The sequence below is a fragment of the Macaca nemestrina genome, chromosome 5, assembly GCF_043159975.1.
Source record: "Macaca nemestrina isolate mMacNem1 chromosome 5, mMacNem.hap1, whole genome shotgun sequence".
NCBI classification, from domain to species: Eukaryota; Metazoa; Chordata; class Mammalia; order Primates; family Cercopithecidae; genus Macaca; species Macaca nemestrina.
The window spans coordinates 15,872,761-15,893,696 of NC_092129.1; the positions used below are offsets into that span (position 1 = coordinate 15,872,761).

At 41.8% G+C, this 20,936-nt stretch overlaps 1 protein-coding gene across 1 annotated transcript in view; it reads left to right on the forward strand.

Moving 5' to 3' along the window:
• The window catches only part of LOC105492084 (solute carrier family 16 member 10), a 140,854-nt gene that overhangs the window by 109,343 nt on the left and 10,575 nt on the right, over positions 1-20,936 (forward strand). Inside the window, exon 4 of the mRNA XM_011758966.2 lies at positions 13,531-13,674. Within this exon, the coding sequence (XP_011757268.2) occupies positions 13,531-13,674 (144 nt within the window). The remainder of the gene's footprint in view (positions 1-13,530; positions 13,675-20,936) is intronic.

Below are 20,936 nucleotides of genomic sequence, written 5' to 3' on the forward strand. Positions count from 1 at the left end.
TTGCTCATTCATGCGAAGTTTAATATTTACAGAACACTTTCATCAAAACAAGCTAGTTTTTTCTTTTCAAAATATAATATACTAGCATAGGAACTTGAGATAATACAGAAGAAATCTAGAGAACTGATCATGTAGAAATAACTAAACTAAAACAAAGCTGCTGCTTATAGTAAGGTAGACCAAGTTTGTCCTGTGTTCCAAATTACACTTAGCCAAACATAAATATTCATAGATAATTGAATAGTAGTTTTTAGAAATGATTCATGGATTTCTCAGGGGTGGAAATTATCCCTATAATGTAGGCCCCCAACTTCTAAAATATTTTAAATTTGTGAGGGAGAAATAAACTCACCAACATATGAAAATATCTAATTTTAGCTTAAGTTGAAAAACAGCAGTAGTGTATTTTTTGTTAGGCCCTTATATTGGGTAATATAGTCTATGTAAGTATGGGAAAGGCTGGTGAAAACTGTGGATTTATCTACAAAATACATTAGTACATTGGGGAGTTTTGTGTGGGAAGTGTCCTAACACCTCAGGAAATGCTAAGGAAGAAATGGGTAAGGCAGACTGAACACTCCACAAGGGTAGGGAGAGCGTCTTCTCTTCATTGCTCTAGCCCCAGCACCTAGCATGTGCCTGGCACTCCATCTTTTCTTTTCTTTTTTTTTTTTTTTAACTGATTTCAGGTTGAGTTTATAGGCTGGCTAAGTTTATAGGCTGGTAGAGTGCAAGGTCTACTAATTTCTCTGCTCATGACTACTTTACATTCTAATAGCACTTTATGTTCTTCAAGTGCTTTTTTTCTTTGTTCTTCAATGTATAATAAGGTAAGAACAGTTTTATCTCCATCTTGCAGGGAGAAGAGTTAGTTAAAAGACTTTCTCAGGTCACACACATGTAGTTAATGACAGGGTGAGGTTTAAACCTTCATAGAAATAAAAGTGATTTTATAATTATCTTGACTAGTTTCAATGTGAAATAACTTAAAGGTATGGAAAAGGGTGCCAAGAGGTATAGTCAGTCTTGCTGGAGTAAAATAATGCCCTGTGCTTTGTGCCTTCTCCCAGCTGCTGCTTCCAGAAGAATGGGGTGTCTGAGTGTGAACATCACCCAACAAGTAGGTTAACAGATGCCCACGCCCCTCTTGACCCACACACATATCAGTGGGATTTAGAATGCTGCCACATATTGATGATTGAATTTATGAAGCATTATAATATCCTCAGTAATAAACCAAGTGTCCTTGTCCCAACTTGTTATCTCTGCTTCTGTGAACACATGTTTTCTTTTATGTGCTCCTTACTCCTCAGGAGCTCTCTCAGGGACTTTTCAGTTCCTGACCCTGCCCTTTTCAGCATTTTCTCAGAGGACAATTCTTAGCTCCCTGTTGATCCCTCAAGCATTAATTGCTTTTTCTGCCAGGTATTTCTTTGCTAGACTCTTGAGCCCTCAGAGCTGTTCTGAATTATGGAGTCAGAATTGCCCAGGATTAGGAATCACCTCATGTCCCCACCATCCCCGCTTCCTCGTGTGGCACTTTCTCAACTCTGCATCCCTTTCACCTTCACAGCAACCCTGTAATGTACCCAAAGCAGTGTCATACTCAGTGCCTCCTTTTCTCTCCCGAAATAAAATTCCTAGATAAGGAGACCTCTATATTCCAGGCCTTGTCTTTGATTTTAGAAAAAAGAAAGAAGACCTTCCTATATACATAATGTTTTTAAACCTCAGTAATGTCTCACTTGTTACAGTAAGGAGAAATAAAAGAAGTAAGATAATGCTTGGGATACGTGCTACAACATGGATGAACCATGAGGACACTACACCAAGTGAAATACTCCAGGCACAAAAGCACAAATACTGTATGGTTCCGCTTAGATGCGGTACCCAGGGAAGTCACATTCATAAATACTGAAAGTTGTATGGTGGCCTCCAAGGGGAGGGGGAAATGAAGAGTTATTTAATGGGTGAAGAGTTTCAGCTTGAGAAAATGAAAAAGTTCTGGAGCAGAACGGTGGTGACAGTTGTACAACAATGTAAATGTACTTAATAGAGTACACTTAAACTGGTTAAAATGGCAAATTTTATGAGATAGGAATTTATCACAATAAAAAATTAAAAAGTAAGAAAAGTTACTGCTTGGGCGAAAGTATATCAGAAAGATAAAAATAGTCCCCACAAATTTCCAAAACAACCCTAATGAGGTGTTGCTGCCTAAATTGTGAACTAAATTGTGAACCAAATTGTGAACCAATGTGTAGTGTTTGAGACTGGGAAACTGATGCCCAAGATTTTAGCCTCAATAAGGAGTAGAGTTCATAATTTGACTCCAAAGACATTTCTTTCACTGCCGTGCCAAGGCCATCTGATTCCCTGTCCAAAGAAGTTTTCTCTCTGCTCTGTAGGCTGCCTTAATCCAGAGTACACAGCCTTTCCACTTTCTTATCTGTCCTCCTACCAAGGTGTGGTCCTTTTCTTCCTGAACACTGTATAATTACCAGACAAAACTCGACATATTTAAAATATAAGCAGTCCTCTATATCCAAGATTCCACATCCTTGGATTCAACCAACCATGGATTGAAAATATTTGGGTGGAAGAAAACAATAAAAATAACACTGGCCTGGGCAGCATAGTGAGATGCCATCTCTACAAAAACATAAAAAATTAGCTGAGCATTCCAGCACTTTGGGAGGCCGGGGCAGGCAGATCACCTGAGGTCAGGAGTTCGAGACCAGACTGGCCAACATGGCAAAACCCTGTCTGTACTAAAAATACAGAAGTTAGCCAGGCATGATGGCAGCTGCCTGTAGTCCCAGCTACTCAGGAGGCTGAGGCAGGGAAAATTTCTTGAACCGGGGAAGCAGAGGTTGCAGTTAGCCAAGATCCCGCCACTGCACTGCAGCCTGGGTGGCAGAGCGAGACTCCTTCTCAAAAAAGTAAAAATAAAAATAAATAAATAAAAAATTAGCTGAGCATAGTGGCATGTGCCCATGGTCCCAGTTACTTGGGAGGTTGAGGTGGCAGTGAGCCGTGATCATACCACTGCACTCCAGCCTAGGCAACAGCGAGACCCCATCTCAAAACAAAAACAATAAAAAAGAACACAGATTCAAAACAAAATACAGGCTGGGCTCAGTGGCTTATGCCTGTATCCCAGAACTTTGAGAGGCCAAGGTGGGAGGATTGCTTGTGCTCAGGAGTTTGAGATCAGCCTGGGTAACACGGCAAGACCACATCTCTACAAACAACAACAACAACAGGAGACTGTACTTTCAGGGACCATTTCTGGGGATCATAGTCTGTTACTAGAGAAGTTTCTCTGTGTAGAGCGTTGAAATATAAAAATGCAGAATAACTATTTACATAGCATTTACATGGTATCGGTTATTATAAGTAATCTAGAGATTAATTAAAGTATACAGGAGGATATGCATAGGTTACATGCAAATACTACAACATTTTATATCAGGGACTTGAGCATCCATAGATACGGGTATCCGAGGAGGTGTGGGTTCAGTTCCCCACGGATACCAAGAGACTAATGTTGATTTCATTTCCCCAATCCCCACGACAGAACTCTGAAATAAGGATAAGAAAAGGAACAGTTGGGATAGACAATATCAGAAGTATGTGGAAATGATAACAGTGGAAGGAAAGCTGATCTAGGTCTACTCAACAAATTTTAATCTTCATTCTGGTAAAAACAAATTAGATTTATGGATGCAAATTTGAGCCAGCAATTAGATGGCTCTTAGGATTAATAAAAAAGACTGAACACCATGCCTTCCAAAGACCGAGGGAAAGAGAAAGATAGATAGGAGACTTTGCAAAGTAGCACTTTAGCCAACATCATTAGCCTAAATCTTAGTGAAGAGAGGTTAGAAGGTAGAATTTTCATGGAAGGATCCATTTTTCTTCACTTCAGAATTAAGGGAAAAATTAGGAAGCTGAATAAGAACTAATGGCCTAATTTATTTGTTTCTTTCAAAAGTCAAATCTTAAACTAAGTTAAAATGTCAATAACCAACAGAATAAGGTAGAACCAATTTTGTGAATTTACAAAATACTTGCTTATTGACACTACTGCCAAGGTCATAAATAAGTTATCAAGTTACCCCAGATCCCAGTGATTTAAATAATGCTTTCTGAATGTATCCTTTTCTGTTTTAAAAAGAAGCTGTATTCGGTTCTTGTGTTCCTATAAAGAAATACGCGAGGCTGGATGATTTATAAAGAAAAGAGGTTTAATTGGCTCACGATTCTGCAGGCTGTATAGGAGGCATGGCCCCAGCATCTGCTCAGTTTCTGGTGAGGTCTCAGGGAGCTTTTACTCATGGCAGAAGCAGAGTGGGAGCAGCAGGTCACTTGATGAGCTTGGGAGCAAGAGTGTCGGTGGGGAGCAAGAGTGTCGGTGGGGAGCTGCCACACTCTTAACCCAATCTCTGGTGAACTCAAGCAATAACTGACTTATCATCAAGGGAATGGTGCTAAGCCACTCGTGATAGATCCACCTCCAAAATCCAGTCACCTCCCGCCAGGTCCCACCTCTAACATTGGGAATCACATTTCAACATGAGATATGGAAGGGACAAACATTCAAACCATATCAGAAGCCAATCTTAAGCCAAGCATGGTGGCTCACACCTGTAATTGCAGCACTTTGAGAGACCGAGGCAGGCAGATCACTTGAGGTCAGGAGTTTGAGACCAGCATGGGCAACATGGTGAAACCCCATCTCTACTAAAAATACAAAAACTAGCTGGGCATGGTGGCTCACGCCTGTAATCCCAGTTACTTGGGAGGCTGAGACAGGAAGCACTCTTGAACCCACAGGTGGAGGTTGCAGTGAACTGAGATTCTGCCCCTGCACTCGTCTGGGCAACAGAGCGAGGCTCCATCTAAAAAAGATAAAGAAGGCTATATTAAACTTCTAAAATTCAATACCATTTCAACTAGCCTTTTGTTGGGTGCATTTGTTCACTTTGGACTATTTTTCCAAATTCATGTACAGTCATGCATCTCGTAACAATGAGGATATGTTCTGAGAAATGTATCCTTAGGCAATTTCATTGTTGTGCAAACATCAGAGAGTGTACTTAGACAAACCTACATGGTGTAGTCACTACATACCTAGGCTATATGGCATACGTATAGCCCATTGCTCCTGGGCTACAAACCTGTACAGCATGTTACTGTGCTGAATGCTGTAGGCAGTTGTAACACATGGTATTTGTGTATCTAAACATAGAAAAGGTACCGTGAAAGTACAGGATTATAATCTTATGGAATTGCTGTTGTATATGTGGTTCATCTTTGACCAGAAATGTTATTAAGTAGCACATGACTGTAATTCCACTCTTGATTAGAGACTCCATAACCCACACCTACCTGTTCATTTGCATGCACATTTAGCCGATAGGTGACTTTATCACCAGATCAACCAAAGAATACGTTTAAAGAGCATGTCCCCTTTTCTTGTTTTTAAATAAATGTAAAACATAGAAGTACATGATACCTCAAAGGAGCACGAATCACAAACAGGAGTCCACATCTACAGAGCCTTTGCAACCACTTTTCTATCTTCAAAGTGCTCTACCAAAGTATCAGAGTCAGTCAGTCGTGCAGGTAGGCTGCCAACCATGGCTGAGCCCTCAGGAGCCATCTTGATGACCAGCATAGACACAGTCTGTTGTGTTCATTCAAACTTGCCAGGAACCAAGGATCTGAGAGAGTGGTAAGTCTGGTGTGCCAAGAATGAAACTCCAAAAAAGAAACTTCCGAATCAAATTTGAATTTAGGCTGGGTGTGGTGGCTCATACCAGTAGTCCCAGCACTTTGGGAGGCTGAGGTGGGCAGATCACCTGAGTTCAGGAGTTCGAGACCAGCCTGGGCAACATGGTGAAATCCTGTTTCTACTAAAAATACAAAATTAGCTGGGTATGGTGGCGGACACCTGTAATCCCAGTTAAATGGGAGACTGACATAGGAGAATCGCTTGAATCTGGGAGGTGGAGGTTGCAGTGAGCTGAGATCACACCATTGCACTCCAGCCTGGGCAACAAGGCAGAAAAGCAATCTCAAAAAAAAAAAAAAAAAAAAAAATCGAATGTAGGTGGAATTAATAAAAATTTAAATAAACTAACAGACTAAATCTTTCATTGTTCAGGAAGGAACAAAACAATTTTTGATAACTTGTGAAATATCTGGCACAGAAATTATTTAGAGCCACTAAATAATTTCAAGTTACCTAAAAATCCTAGTGATTTATTTTCTATTTTAAGATGAAGTCTACTTTAAACTTCTAAAATGCAGGGTTATTTAAACTGGCATCTAAATCCAACTTGGTTTTGGTTGGTAATTCCTCTAGGACATTTTACTAAATCTTGATCTTATCTAAATGATGCTACGTCATAGGTGGACCGTTTGTTTTGTTTGTAATCCAGGGAAAATTGTTTTTTGTTTTTTGTTTTTTTTTTGAGACGGAGTCTCGCTGTGTCTCCCAGGCTGGAGTGCAGTGGCGTGATCTCGGCTCACTGCAAGCTCCGCCTCCCGGGTTCACGCCATTCTCCCGCCTCAGCCTCCCAAGTAGCTGAGACTACAGGCGCCCGCCACCACGCCCAGCTAGTTTTTTGTATTTTTAGTAGAGACGGGGTTTCACCGTGTTAGCCAGGATGGTCTCGATCTCCTGACCTCGTGATCCACCCGCCTCGGCCTCCCAAAGTGCTGGGATTACAGGCTTGAGCCACCGCGCCCGGCCGGGAAAATTGTTTAAAAAAAAAAAAAAAGTAGAAATAACAAAGGCTTTTAAAGAATTTTTAGAGTTAGAAATTTTTTCAAAATCAGGTTCTTTAAACCATTAGCCATCTCTTCCTTCTGAACTTTTTTTTTCTTCTGCCCTTTGGTAGCTATTAAATAATCTGCACTACAGAAACTTCTTTTTTCCCAGTACTTTTTCATGTCTTAACAGTAGATATGCGTGATTATCTACACCATGGAAACCCATCTTAATGAAATGGAAAGATCAGCTGTTTAAAAAAACAAACAGAACCAACCACCCATGCCTCCTACAGTCCTGTTAGGCCAAAGGTCTGCTCTCCACCTGGTCAGCTGCTGAGGAGGGAGCAGGTACCTGCACCACAGTTTAGTCACAACAGAAATATCATTAAAAAATAGACACTGTGCTGCCAAAAGATGTCAGTCCTTAAACATGTTGGCAAGCAAAGAAATTTTTCCTTTCAAGCACATCTTAGAGATACCTTAGTCTCAAGGCACAGTTGATCAGATTAAAGAAGCTAAGAGGACATTTTGGGGCTAGTCTAATCAATGAATATCTATCAGTGGCCATAAAGTTTTATTTTAGTGTGTTCTGGTGTAAAGGGATTAATTTTATGTACTCAGATCTATGGAGTTAGTTTTCTTCCACCTTTAATCACCTCGCTCGGCTTGCTTGTGTGCAGTGCTCATGCAGAACTTCCTAAGGGAGTGCCCCACTTGTTTTAATTTACTTCCTCTAGCAAAAGCACAGCCAGAGGAAACACAGTCGTTTAAAAAAGAAAGAAAAAAACAAAATAAACTGTCTCATTTCATTCAGAAGATTTCTGTTAATCCTACTTTTAAGTCAAAGGGTAGTGTTAAGTTTTGATTTGTAACAAACTCAGATTATCCATTAACCCACTCTTGCAGGCTTTCTATTCCCTTTCGAATGTACATCTATTTTTTAAAGGGCCAGGCTTTTTGAGTTTACCTTTCAAAAAAGTGTATTTAGGCAGAATGGTCTTCTAGAGTTATGGAATAGCTTTTCAAATGTTAGATGGATATTTTCTTAGAATTACTCCAAAATGCAGTAAATGAGAGGCAACAGGCTGAAGCTGCCAGTCTCTGGTGTGAACAGCAGTGAGTAAAAGTGCTTGGAACTTAGTGTCCGTATTGGAAAGTAGGGAGTTACAAGAATCAGTTTGAATTCCATAATTGCTGTAAATATTATGTAGGATTTATTATCCCATTTTTTGATGTACCATGTAAATGTAAAACATACAGATTCCCTCCCTCCCCCAAAGAGTTTATTCTCCTAGACATAAAATGAATGTACATGCCTATTGTCCACCTCTTTTCAGTTTGATGATGTGTATCTGATGAGGAAGGACAGAGATGAATCAAAATAATTATAAACGAATACAGATGATGACTGGGTGACTGAAATCTTATCTCCCAGAGAGCATAGTTAACTGCAACAGCAGTGGATGATAACTATTGGGTGGGGGCGGAGGGGTTGTTTTGTTCAGTTCTGCCTAGAAGACAGTTGTGATTATTTTAGTCCTACAGTCTCCACTCCTCCCCTGGGCCTGTTTTTGCCCTGCTTTCCTGGCCTCTGTATACGGCCTTTGTTAGCACTTTGTAGTTGTCAGTCAGCTGTTACTCCAAGTCCTCTGTCAGAAATAAAGTTACTTTTGTTTGAAGAGTCTCCAGTAATCCCCCTTCTTTTTAAACTATGACTCCCCAAAGATATATAGTCTAACTTTTGTGCACCAGTATTTTATCATATTTATTTAATAAATTCCATAAACTTTACATGAAAGACATTAAACAAAAAGTACTCACCCCCTTAAAAGGAGGAAGATAATGACCATCAAGGCATGGCCAAATTACACAATCTTAGAAAACAGTACAGTAGGTAATTATTGGACCTTTTTGATCAGTGGCATCCTTGCTTTGCAGATGTGTACCAGCACTGCACCTCACAGGTTTCTGTAAATATAGTGATTTGGGGTTCCCTTCTGTTGGGCATTCTTCTATCAGGAAACCATTTGGTGATGAGAAGCTTGAGTTTCTAATGCATGTTCATCGGCTTTATTGGAGCTGCTTTTGTACTGTGGCCACCCATTTAACTTTCTCTGTGGTTGATATGTGAGAGCTAGAGGACTCTGCCTTAGCTTCTTCACCAGAACACCATCTGATGTCTCCAAATGTCTTACACTGTGGCTCCCCTGTAAGAGAGGTGGAGAAGAGAGAGGCCAGGGCTGAGGCCATTCCAGTGAGATGATCACTTTCTTGGGCTACTGCCTGAGACCTCTCAAAAAACAGAATCTGTCTGTGGGCTCTAGTGAGGGGAGAGGAACCTGCCTTCAGTTGGCTGGTCAGAAACAGTTACCCAGGGCCGGGTGTGGTGGCTCATGCCTGTAATTCCACCACTTTGGGAGGGCAAGGGTGGAGGATTGCTTAAGCCCAGCAGTTTGAGACCAGCCTGGACAACATAACAGGACCATGTCTCTACAAAAATGATTTAAAAATTAGCTGGGTGTGGTGGCATGTACCTGTGGTCCCAGCTACTCGGGAGGCTAAGGATTGCTTAAGCCCAGGAGGTCGAGGCTGCAGTGAGCTGTGATTGTGCCAGTGTACTCCAGCCTGGGCAACAGAGTGAAACTCTGTCTCAAAAAGAAAAAATGTTTCAGACACAGTCAGTGTCGAAGATGTCAATTAGCAAGGTTTTGTTAATCCCCTGGAAGTGTGCAACCCAGAATTAAACAGATGTTTAAGAACATAAATAAAAGATGAATCCCTGGCCAGGTGCAGTGGCTCATGTCTGTAATCCCAGCACTTTGGGAGGCCGAGGCAGGTGTTTCACGAGGTCAGGAGTTTGAGACCAGCCTGACCAACATGGTGAAACCTCGTCTCTACTTAAAATATAAAAATAAGCCAGGCTTGGTGGTGGGCACCTGTAATCCCAGCTACTCAGGAGGCTGAGGCAGGAGAATCGCTTGAACCCAGAAGGCAGAGGTTGCAGTGAGCCGAGATCGCACCACTGCACTCTAGCCTGGGCGAAAGAGTGAGACTCCATCAAAAAAAAAAAAAAAAGATGAATTCCTGACACTTAATACATTTAGATAAAGTCTAACTTATCTTTAAAGTTAACTTTAAACAACTGCTCTACAACATAATATTATCCCCTGTGTAGACAGTGGCCTCTAGTATAAGCTTTGAATTGGTTTAAAAAATAAATTAGATTAAGTATGAGAACATCTCTTCAGCATTTCCATATCTCTACAACTCTCTGTTAGAAATATCCATTTTGTCCTGTATTCACTTTCTGCTGAACTAAAGGGCAGGCCAGTCTCCAGAGGATGACAGATGGGCAGAAATTTATAAAACAGCAGCAGTCATGGATGGCCCAGAATACAAGTAGAACATACCAGACCTCTTGGGTAACTACTGCCTCAGTGAGAAAGGATCCAGAGATCCAGCATCCCCAGATTCCCTCACATACTGACCAAAGAAACTTTTTGAGTTTGCAGATTTTGGTGGGAATAGGGAGGGAGTATTAGAAGCTGAAGTTCTTGCTTTATTTAAATAATCATGACACTAACAAAATTCAGTTAAATAATGCCCCTTCTAGGCTGGGCGTGGTGGCTCATGCCTGTAATCCCAGCACTTTAGGAGGCCAAAGCAGGCAGATCACTTGAGGTCAGGAGTTTGAGACCAGCCTGGCCAACATAGTGAAACTTCATCTCTACTAAAAATACAAAAATTAGCCGGGCGTGGTGGTGGACACCTGTAATCCCAGCTACTCTGGAGGCTGAGGCAGGAGAATCGCTTGAACCAGGGAGGTGGAGGTTGCAGTGAGCTGAGATTGCGCCACTGCACTCCAGCCTGGGCGACAGAGCGAAACTCCATCTCAAATAAATAAATAAATAATGCCCCTTCTAGTTGAAGACCTAAGTTCCCACCTAAGCATAATTTGAATTTACCCAATTTATCTTCTTTCAAAATACCTCAAACATTTCACCTTATTCCTTTTAAGGATTACAAAGTAGGGCGGGGGAAAAAGAAACCATTAATAAGGAATAATAGCTATTTGACAGACAGGTGTTCTTAGTTTCATCAAAAAAGATGCCTGGTAGATTCAGTCTTTTATGAATACTAAAGAATGTGTCTTATTTTTGTTTGTTTGAGACAGGTTCATTTTGAACCTAACCTGGTGTTCTCAGGGAACATAGGTTAGAGGGGAGAGAATTAGTAGTGAGGGTTCAAGCAAAAAGCATGTTAGAAGGCTGCTGTAGTGGTCCCGGTGAGGAGTGGTAAGAACGGAACTAAAATACCATGAGGAACGTGGGCCAAAGGAAGCAAGTCTGAGAGATTTAGAAAGTAAATCATCAGGATTCAGTGGTGACTCTTGGATTTGAAGAGGGAAAGGGAATAATCTAGGGTAGCTGTCAGTTTCTGCCATGGGTAGTTGGGCTAATAGTAGTGTATTAACTGAAATGGGGGGCAGGCAATTTGTGAGGGTGAGTTGAGTTCAGCATGGGACCTGTTGACTTTGAGGTGCCTTTGAAACAGGAGTGGATATGTCTAATTTTACATGAAGTGTCTGCTTAAGAGAATGTGTAGAGACACTAACAGGGCTGGGTAGGAACACGGAATACCTCAGGTACCAAATGAAAACTTTTGGCAATAACAAGAAGTTAAGAAGTTGAAGAGGGTAGAAGAGGCAGCAGAAATGTAGATGGGTAAGAACATCTTGGCATGTTTAAGTGACATTGTGAATAAACCTGTCCTACTGGGCCAGATGCGATTAGGGCTGAGATCAAAGCAGGCCTAATGCAGTTTGCAGACGTGTTTTGTGTGACTTTTGTAGAGCTGGATCACACAGTGTCCTAAATTTAAATTAGGTGCCAACATTTCCACACAAAATCTGAATTTCTGACTTTTCTTTTAAATTAAAGGGATCCTAGAGGTAGATTTGGCAACATTGGTAGACTTATATGATAATAATCGACTGAAATATATGTCCTTTCTCTCCAATGAACCTGTTTTACTTTTTTGTGTTATTTCACCGGGCCCTTAGACATTTAATTTTCTACTGTTTTGTTTTGTTTTGTTTAACCCAGGCTTATAAGTCAGATGAATTTTCTACTTCTGAGTCAAAGATCAGTAGGTAATAAAGGTACAAAGATGGATTAGCAACAGATTACGGAAGGCTTTGAATACCAAACTAAGGAGTGTAAATGTAGGCAGTGGGCCGCCTTTGAATAAGGAATTGATGAGATTAAAGCCATATTTAGGAGGATTATTCTGGACCAGTATGAAAACACAGAAGTTAGGGAAAACAGTTAATAGTTTTGAAAGAGAAGAGAAAAAAGAGATGGTGTTGGTATACATAAATGGGCTTTTAAAATCAAAATGAGAAGTGTTTTAAAGAGATATCATCCAGGAAGGCTATTCACTGCCACATGGGCACTATATGGGTAGTTGTATTTGGTGGGAAATTTGCTTGCAGATTTCCAAGACTGAGACCCATGTGTGGTGTGGGGGATGGTGATTGTCGGGCATTATGGAAACGTCAAACAGAATATGCTCACTGGCTATCTATGGCCCACAGGTCACTGTAGTCTCTGTTATATGTACACTGTACGTGGAGGAGAAAGGTCCTTTGAAAAAAGAAGGCTAAAATTAATATCTGATTGTTATTAACTGTGTGCCAAACACTGTTTTAAGCTCTTTACACAGACATTTAATCCTCACAACCAATTTCTGAAGTAGGTACTACTCCAATTTCCATTTTACAGACAAAGAAACTGAAACCCTAGAGGTTAAGAACTTACTCAAAGCCACAAGGCTGGTAAGAACAGAACCAGGACTTGAACGCAAGCAGTCTGCCTCTCCAGTGGTTTATCTTTTCACTGCTCTGTTAAGCTGCCCCTGCATTTTTATCTGTTCTAATGCTACACAAATAGGCAACTTTACAGGTAGAGAACCTTATGCTTTCATTCTGGAAGCTCTGTTATAACTCATTTCAGGGGTGTCGATTTGGTTCAGGTCCTCCTAGAAGAAATAAAACTTCAGAATTGACCCTTGAACTGTCTCTTAGGGAGCAGATAATATAACGGGTCGTTGGGTGACCTTGAGAGAATAGGTATGTTCAAATGTCTGTTCTCTTCCTTTAGCTAATGGCTCAATATAGCTTATAATTGCATGCTTCTAACCCTTTGTTGAAAAATAAAAAGTCTTATAAAAATGCTTTTTTTTTTTTTGGAGACGGAGTCTTGCTCTCTCGCCCAGGCTGGAGTCCAGTTGTGCAGTCAGCTCACGGCAACCTCCGCCTCCTGGGTTCAAGTGATTCTCCTGTCTCAGCCTCCCAAGTAGCTGGGATTATAGGCGTGTGCCACCACACCTGGCTAATTTTTGAATTTTTTTGTAGAGATGAGGTTTCACCATGTTTGGCCAGGCTGGTCTCGAACTCCTGACCTCAGATGATCCACCCACCTCGGCCTCCCAAAGTGCTGGGATTATAGGCATGAGCCACCGTGCCCAGCCATAAAAATGCTTTTTAAAATGAAAACTAAAACATGTTAAAATTTTTTCATATGTTTTCATGAAAAATTATCACAGGACAAATTTCATAAATATCGAATTTGGAGAAAGTTGAGAGCCCATGACATTGCAGAGAAGCAAATGCATTTGATGCAAAGCCTCAAACTTGCCAAGTTTTTCTACCATATTTAGTGTGGTTTCTTTCTCTTTGGCCTACAGATGAAACATGTAAATGAAAGATTTCAAGATGAAAAAAATAAAGAGGTTGTTCTCATGTGCATTGGCATCACTTCAGGAGTTGGACGACTGCTCTTTGGCCGGATTGCAGATTATGTGCCTGGTGTGAAGAAGGTTTATCTACAGGTACTTTTTTATACTTTTCCCCTATCAGAAATTACTTTCATCACCTGATGGCTCATTAAATGTACTTACATGCTTAAATTATTTTTTATCTTCTTCTTTTTCTTTTTGAGATGGAGTTTCGCTCTTGTTGCCCAGGCTGGAGTACAATGGCGCAATCTCAGCTCTCCGCAACCTCCATCTCCCAGGTTTAAGGGATTCTCCTGCCTCAGCCTCCCAAGTAGCTGGGATTACAGGCATGTGCCACCACACCAGGCTAAGTTTTGTATTTTTTAGTAGAGATGGGATTTCTCCATGTCGGTCAGGCTGGTCTCAAACTCCCGACCTCAGGTGATCTGCCCGCCTCGGCCTCCCAAAGTGGCTTAAATTCTTCTATAAAAATGAGAAATATTTTCTACAACATAACTTCTTTTTTTTTTTTTTTTTTTTTTTTTGAGACGGAGTCTCGCTCTGTCGCCGGGGCTGGAGCGCAGTGGCCGGATCTCAGCTCACTGCAAGCTCCGCCTCCCGGGTTTACGCCATTCTCCTGCCTCAGCCTCCTGTGTAGCTGGGACTACAGGCGCCTGCCACCACGCCCGGCTAGTTTTTTGTATTTTTAGTAGAGACGGGGTTTCACCATGTTAGCCAGGATAGTCTCGATCTCCTGACCTCGTGATCCACCCGCCTCGGCCTCCCAAAGTGCTGGGATTACAGGCTGGAGCCACCGCGCCCGGCCACAACATAACTTCTTTAGGCAGTTTTTCAAGGACAAAGTCAGTTATTAGTTTGGGTTTTAAACATGAAAAATTGGCAATGAAACAATTTCTTTGTTTTGTCATGGAACTCCACCAAACCAGAATGGTTTTCGTCCATTGCTTTTTCTATGAAGAATGTTTTTTGGTGTAGTCCTCATAGTCATGTGCAGATCCTGTGCCCTTTGCATGTCTTAGGAAATTTGGTTGTGTGTGTGACTTTTGAGCTTCTTTACTGCAAATTGCCTCCTGTTTTTTGGGGGTGAGCATAAACAAATGCTAATTCCAAGATCATTACTGACAATCAACAGAACAAGTATTGAAGTGACTCCTTCATGTCACACACTTAGCTAAATGCTGAAGACTTAAGTGAGATGTGGTCTGTGCCCTCAGCTAGTATCTAATGGTCTCATGGGAGAAGATAAAGCGGTGTTGCAGCTTTAAAAATGGGTTTGCTAGATGGGTGCCATGGCAACATAGGCACCATGCATCTGAGTCAGAGTCACTAGGTCTGAGTAGAGTTAAGAGGAGAGGACCAAGTATGTAGATAAGGAAGACAGAGAAGCATGCTCCGAGCAAAGACAAACACATGGGAAAGCTGTGGAGGTGTGACATGGGATGTTATATCTGGGAAACGAATGTTTGAATGGAATAAAGGGAGAATAGTGGTTGGATTGGTTGGGGGGATGGACAGGAAGCAGCTTGGGAAGGGCCATTATGTACATGAGCTCTATCCTGCAACCTACCAGGAGCTATTAAAGGATTTTAAGCCAGAGGGTGACATAAGTTGGGGGGGCGGGGGTTGGTGTTTTTTTGTTTTTTGAGGCAAGGTGTCACTCCGTTTCCCAGGCTGGAGTACAGTGGTGCCATCACGGCTCACTGCAACCTCGACCTCCCAGGCTCAAGCAATCCTCCCACCTCAAACTCCTGAGTAGCTGGGACTACAGGTGCATCCCACCATGCCTGGCTAATTTTTGTATTTTTTTTTTTTTTTTTTGTAGTAACAGGGTTTCGCTGTGTTGTCCAAGCTGGTCTCAAACTCCTGGACTCCAACGATCCACCCACTTCAGCCTCCCAAAGTGCTGGGGTTACAGGTGTGAGCCATGCCCAGCCTGAGTTGTGTTTTATAAAGATCAATCTCGGCTCTGTGTGATGGCTCATGCCTGCAATCCCAGCACTTTGGGAGGCTGAGGCAGGCAGATCACCTGAGGCCAGGAGTTTGAGATTAGACATGGTAAAACCCCATCTCTACTAAAAGTACAAAAATTATCCAGGCATGGTGGCACATTCCTATAATCCCAGCTACTCAGCAGGCTGAAGCAGGAGAATCTCTTGAACCTGAGAAGCAGAGGTTACAGTGAGCTGAGATTGTGCCACTGCACTCCAGACTGGGTGACAGAGCAAGACTCCATCTCAGAAAAAAAAAATCAATCTGGTAACTGTGAAGAGTGGAATGGAGTGGAGGAGGGGACAAGAGTTGAGATAGTCACAAAAGGCCACATACTGAATGATTCCATTTATATGCAGTGTCCAGAATAGGAATCTCTGTCTCTTTCCATAGAGAAAGAAGGTAGATTTGTGGTTGTAGGGGCTAGGGAAAGGAGGGAATGGCGAGTAACTGCTACTGGGTTTCTTTGTAGGGTAATGAGAATGTTGTAAAATTAGATAGTGATGAAACTCACTGAAGTGTACACTTTAGGTGGGTGAATTTCATAGAATATGAATTATATCTCAATAAAGCTATTTTTAAAAAAGGCCAGGCATGGCAGCTCATGACCGTAATGTCAACACTTTAGGAGGCTGAAGCAGGAGGATCACTTGAGGCCAGTTTGAGACAATCCTGGAATCATAGTGAGATCTCATCTCTATAAGAAAAAAAATTTTTTTTTAAGTTAGCCAGGTATGGTGGCACATGCGTATAGTCTTAGCTATGCAGGAGGCTGAGATGGGAGGACTTTGAGCCTAGGACTTTGAGGTTACAGGGGAGTATGGTCATGCCACTGTACTCCAGCCTAGGCAACAGAGTGACACCATGTCTCTAAAATTTAGAAAAAAAGAGTGGAGGTCCAGGAACTAGTTGGAAACTATTTTAAAGTAGTCTAGGCATCTAGGCAGGAAGAACCAAGGCAGAGATACTGAGATCAAATGGAATAAGCTAGGGACATAGAGAATGAAAATTTGATGAAGCCACTTAGGCTGGATCTGAGATTTGTGGCTCAGGTAATGGAGTAGATAATTTTTCCATCTTATCAAGATCAATATGCAGTAGATCTAAGTATGATGATGAATTAGGTTTTTTAAATTAAAAAAATTTTTTTTCACCCAGCCTACCTGCCCTTGCCCCAGTGATGAGTTTGTTTTTGCCATGTGAAGTTTGTGATGCCTGTAGGAAAGCCAAGTTGAGTTTAGAGCTCATGGAAGAGTCTGGATAAGAGGCCTGTGGGTTAAGAGGCCTGTGGGTTTGGCATTCATGGGCTGCATGAAGTAAGTGGAGGACTAGGGAGACAGAAAGGGAGTGGCCAGATAGGCAGGGGGTAAAACAGGGACGAGAGTGTTTCTAGGGGCAGGACTGGTCAGCAGTGTCAGTAGCTAGTGACAAAAAGGCTGAAAGGTTTTCATTGAATTTAGAACAGGGAGGCTATGAATGACCTTACAGAGAATGGTTTCAATGAATGGCAGGTGCAGAAAATTGATCATGATCATTTGAACAAATGGAAATATAGACAACTTTGTCCAAACACTTGGCTGTGGAAGCAAGGTAAAGGCGAGCCACAAGGGGCGCCTTAGGATTTGGGGATTAAGCCTGTCTAATTATATTATACATGAGAGGCAGTGTTTGAGCAGGGCCTTGAAAAAGAGGTGAAATTTGGACACAGGAAAATGATTGGAAAAGGCATTACAGATAAAGTTAACTTCCATTAATTGACTTGAAGTAATAACAGTCAACCATTTATTGAGGACCTTCATGTGCCAGACAATGAACTAAGGGCTCTACATGCATTATCTCATTGATCCTTGTCCCAGCCCTTTAAGAGAGGAGGTACCATTGTTATTTCCACTTAGAGATGTGAACACTGAGGAACAGAGAGGCTACCTCATCATGGGTGTCTGTGTATAGAGATCCAGGCAGTTGCGGGACAGTCTGGTCACACAGCGGGAAGGAAGTGAAGAGAGTTGGTAATGTGCTGCTTTTAAAAATGTATTTATGGTATCATGATCACTTTGTCAATACCTCACTGTGGACATCCTCATCTAACATTTAGTTTTGTTCTCTAGTGTCAAGGGAGCCCTCTAATGGACATTTGTTGCACTACAGACTTTCAGCTTTTATTCATTCAAAAAGTTGAGTGCCTCCTGTGCCCCAAGCACCAGCTCAGATGCCGTTAGGGTGATGCAAACAAGACAGACATGGTCCCTGAGTTCCTAAAGCAAGACTGAGGCAGGAAGAAGCCGAATGTGTTTGGAAACCCAAGAAGACAGGAAAGTGGCATAGGAAGAGACTGGAAAGTTAGAGTGGGTCAGATTAGACAGAGCCTTGAAAGCAAAGATGAAGAGACTTTGCTTTAAGAGTGGTGGATTTTGGCCAGGCGTGATGGTTCACACCTGTAATCCCAGCACTTTGGGAGGCCAAGGCTGGTGGATCATGAGATCAGGAGATCGAAACACAGTGAAACCTCGTTTCTACTATAATTACAAAAAATTAGCCGGGCTTGGTGGCACGCACCTGTAGTCCCAGCTACTGGGGAGGCTGAGGGAGCAGAATCGCTTGAATCTAGGAGGCAGAGGTTGCAGTGAGCCAAGGTCGCACCACTGCACTCCAGCCTGGGTGACAGAGTGAGACCGAAAAAAAAAAAAAAGAGTAGTGGACCTTTGTTGGAGGACATAGGTCTGATTTTATGTTTTTAAAGTCACTGTGGTTGTTCTGTGTGTGGAGGATGAATTACAGGGAGGGAAATGAGAGTGCAAGAGGGGAGGAAGACCTAGTAGGAGATCAATTCAGGGTCCAGGTGAGAGATGATGGACTATGGTGCTGTAATAGATAAACTCATGATATATTTTATATATCAGCATTTTATTCCAAAACAATTTTCGAATGTCCTCCTACCCTAGATAGGGCAGACAGATTATCTGTAACATTTTTGGAGCACATTTTAATACCTGAGTGTTTCCAGTAATTTACAAAAGAAAATATAGCCTTTCCTAACTTGTCCCATGTTGGTCTGCATTTACACAGCAGTAAGTTAAAAGTTAGTATTGGGGGTCAAATATTTCACTTTAGATGAAAGTTTAGCCACAATCTGGCTTCTGTTAGGCCGTATCTAATTTTTTTCATCCAAATGTAGAGCATCGTTTGTGGCAGCCAGTGGTACCTGCTGAGACACAGGTGTGACAGCTGCATTTCAAACAAGCCTGGGAAGGAGAAAGAAAGCCCTTCCGTGTGTCCTGTGGCTGAGAGGAGCCACCCATAGACTCCACCTTGTAAACACAGTGGCACAGGACACAGCACAGGCCTAACCCATGCAGGATGCTGGACTCGTTCCCTTATTCACTACCTCCTCTCTCTCCTTTTTCCTGGCTTCCCTGCCCCAACTTCCTAAACACACAGTGTGGTTTTTGAGTCTTGACTTTTCTCGGCTGCAGTTGACTCCAGCTCTGCCTGTTTGTTTATTCCTTTTTCTCTGTCCCTGGCTGTCTGCCTTTTGGCCCATCCTTTAAGGCTTCGAATGTCTTGGGCTTACCTTCTTTCCGTTCACTGGTGATGTGTTTTCTCAGATGTACCCGCTCCCTGCTTTCATCTTTCAACTTCATGGGGCTGTGACAACTCTTCCCTCCTTGTCCCCTGGAAGCCAGTTTTGAGTAGCAGCCAGGCCTAGAACACTGGTGACACAGACACACTTCACAGCCCTTCCACATGGTCTAGTTTCAGATCATGGTAATCCCCAGTCTAGGAGGCTGCTGAGCCAAAGAGCACAGGCTCTGGAGTGAGACACCAGTTCACCCCAGTTCTACCACCAACTTGAGAACCAGCAGAGGGGTGTGGTGAGGATTCTTGGTGGCAGGTTATATAAAGTGCCTAGCCCAGACTGGATGATTAATAAATCCTTGCATTTGTTATGTTTTAATATTCTATTAAATACTGAAAGCAGATCCTGATTTGGAATAGGTCTCAAGAAAGGAGACCCTAGTTAATCCTGAATTAGCGTCTTTGCTTATAGGTAACAAAGATTTTAGGAATTTATCTCACAGTTTTGCTTAAGAGTTCTGAATTTCAACTTCCATCAAGGTCCTGGGTCCCAGGTATTTTCAACCTAGTAATTCTAAATATTGAGTGATTGGTTGCAGTAGCTTATGCCTATAATCCCAACACTTTGGGAGGCCAAGGTAGAAGGATCTCTTGACCCCAGGAATGCAAGACGAGCCTGGGCAACATAGTGAGACCTTATCTTTACAAAAACTTAAAAAATTAGCTGACATGGTAGCCTTAAAAAATTAGCTGACATAGTCCCAGCTATTGGGAGATTGAGATGGGAAGATTGCTTGAGCCGGGGAGGTTGAGGCTGGAGTGAGCTGTGATCCTGCCACTGCACACCAATCTGAATGGCAGAGTAAGACTTTGTCTCCAAAAAATAAAAATAAAAAATAAATGCTGAGTCAAGTCTACTGCTCCTGCCAGAAGACATGATTGAAATGCATTACATAGAATAATAATGGTTAAAGAAAAGCTTGGCAAAAGTTCCCAGAGTATATACTTTATTGGGACAGGAGAGGCTGTGTGTATCGTGGTATCTTTTTACTATTTTCTTAACCTTATAGGCCTGTGTTTCTAGTTACCATTAAATTACTACAGATTTGTGTCTTTAATGTAATATATAAGTGTTTTGGAAGGGTGAGAATATTTCAAAGGTTTGAAAGTTAAAACTTTGTATGAAAGAATTGAAAACTTGGAATTTAGATCACTTTTCCATTGTGTCATATTTCTCTGCGACATGGACGTATTGAAGCATGGACATCATGTCCATGCACATAAAGCAGACAACCCAGATGACACACACACGTGCACAGGAACGCTCTGAAGGATGCAAACCCAACTGTGAAGTGTTGATTCCTGAGGACATGAATGCGCATGGGTTGAGGGTGAGAAGAGGTTGTAGGAAGACTTTCATATATTACTGTGTACATTTCTCTAAGGTTTGAATTTTAAAAAATACATTCATGAGTTACTTTTGTAATGTAGAAATATTAATGACTTTCCTATCCATCAGCCTGCGTAAGCTTCCTCTTCCAGTTCAGGTAGAATGAACTGGATCAGTGTTGCTCCATTTTCCTTTTTAGCGTTTTACATTCACCAAAAGATACCTTGGGATGAGGTTATATACTTTACCAAATGTAAGCTATTTCCAAAGTAATATTCAAATACTTAACAATTTCCCAGCCTAAGTAAATGATCAGAGGCTCCGTACTCACTCTCATCTAGACTGTGGCACGGGGTGTGAATGTATCAAATGCACGTTTCTCCATCAGGCAGAAATGAGA